This window comes from Sinocyclocheilus grahami, unplaced genomic scaffold (genome assembly GCF_001515645.1).
Source record: "Sinocyclocheilus grahami isolate Dianchi unplaced genomic scaffold, SAMN03320097.WGS_v1.1 scaffold23229.1, whole genome shotgun sequence".
Classification (NCBI taxonomy): Eukaryota; Metazoa; Chordata; class Actinopteri; order Cypriniformes; family Cyprinidae; genus Sinocyclocheilus; species Sinocyclocheilus grahami.
Window position 1 is genome coordinate 1 of NW_015519071.1, and position 856 is coordinate 856.

General features: G+C 44.4%; 1 protein-coding gene across 1 annotated transcript in view; it reads left to right on the plus strand.

Moving 5' to 3' along the window:
* Positions 1–46: 46 nt before the first annotated feature.
* Positions 47–856, plus strand: part of LOC107580018 (uncharacterized) — a gene marked incomplete at its 5' end in the record, with an annotated part of 2,626 nt that continues 1,816 nt past the window's right edge. Inside the window, one exon of the mRNA XM_016265776.1 lies at positions 47–671. Within this exon, the coding sequence (XP_016121262.1) occupies positions 47–671 (625 nt within the window). The remainder of the gene's footprint in view (positions 672–856) is intronic.

An 856-nucleotide genomic window follows, 5' to 3' on the forward strand; every position in this document is an offset into this window, starting at 1 on the left:
TCTTAGTCTGGAAATATCCGAGTCTCAGACTTGTTCTATTTTGCAGGTGGTGAAGAAGCTGTCTGGGGAGGGTAAAGGCTCAGCTGAGTGGTTTACCAGTATAGGCAATGAGAATTCCCATATTGTCTCGTTTGTTCTCACGTGTGAGGAGTCCATCGAGTGCCTGGAGCCCATGTGTCGTGGAGTAATGGACCGGTTCCAGCAGGCCAATCAACCTGTGCCTAAAATCCTGTACGTTGACCGTGGGTGTTGCCGTGTACTAGGCCGAGCTGCCATGGAGACCTTGTTCCTAGATTGGGTAGATAATGGTATGGTCGTGTGTCTGGACATATTTCATTGGATCCATCGTTTTGATGCGGCCATTTGCAATGACAGCCATTCTAAGTATGCAGTGTTCAAGTCTGCCCTAGCAGGAGCGGTGCTGGCATACAATCGCACTGACTTAGAGCTGCTCATCAAAGCCGTCAAAGCAAAGGACCCAGGAACTTTTAACTCTGTCACTGATGAAGATATGGTGAGACTCTATGTGTCAAAAGAACAACTGAAGCACCACGTCCGCAGAGTTACACTTGGGGCACAGGAGACCTTCCGGCTAGTCCAGATAGCCATCGATGAACTCAAAGGTCCTGCTGGGCTAGATGAAAGCGGAGTCAGCCTCTTCAAGTCACCAGGTATATAATGTGATGTAAACATAGAAAATGTTATACACTGCCGTTCAAAAGTTTGGAATTCGTAGGATTTTTTATGTCTTTTAATGGAGTCTTTTATGCTTTTCTCTTTTAAAATTCAGCTTTGCTTCACAGGAGCAAATTATATTTAAAGTATATTAAAATAGAAAACTGTTATTTTAAATTGC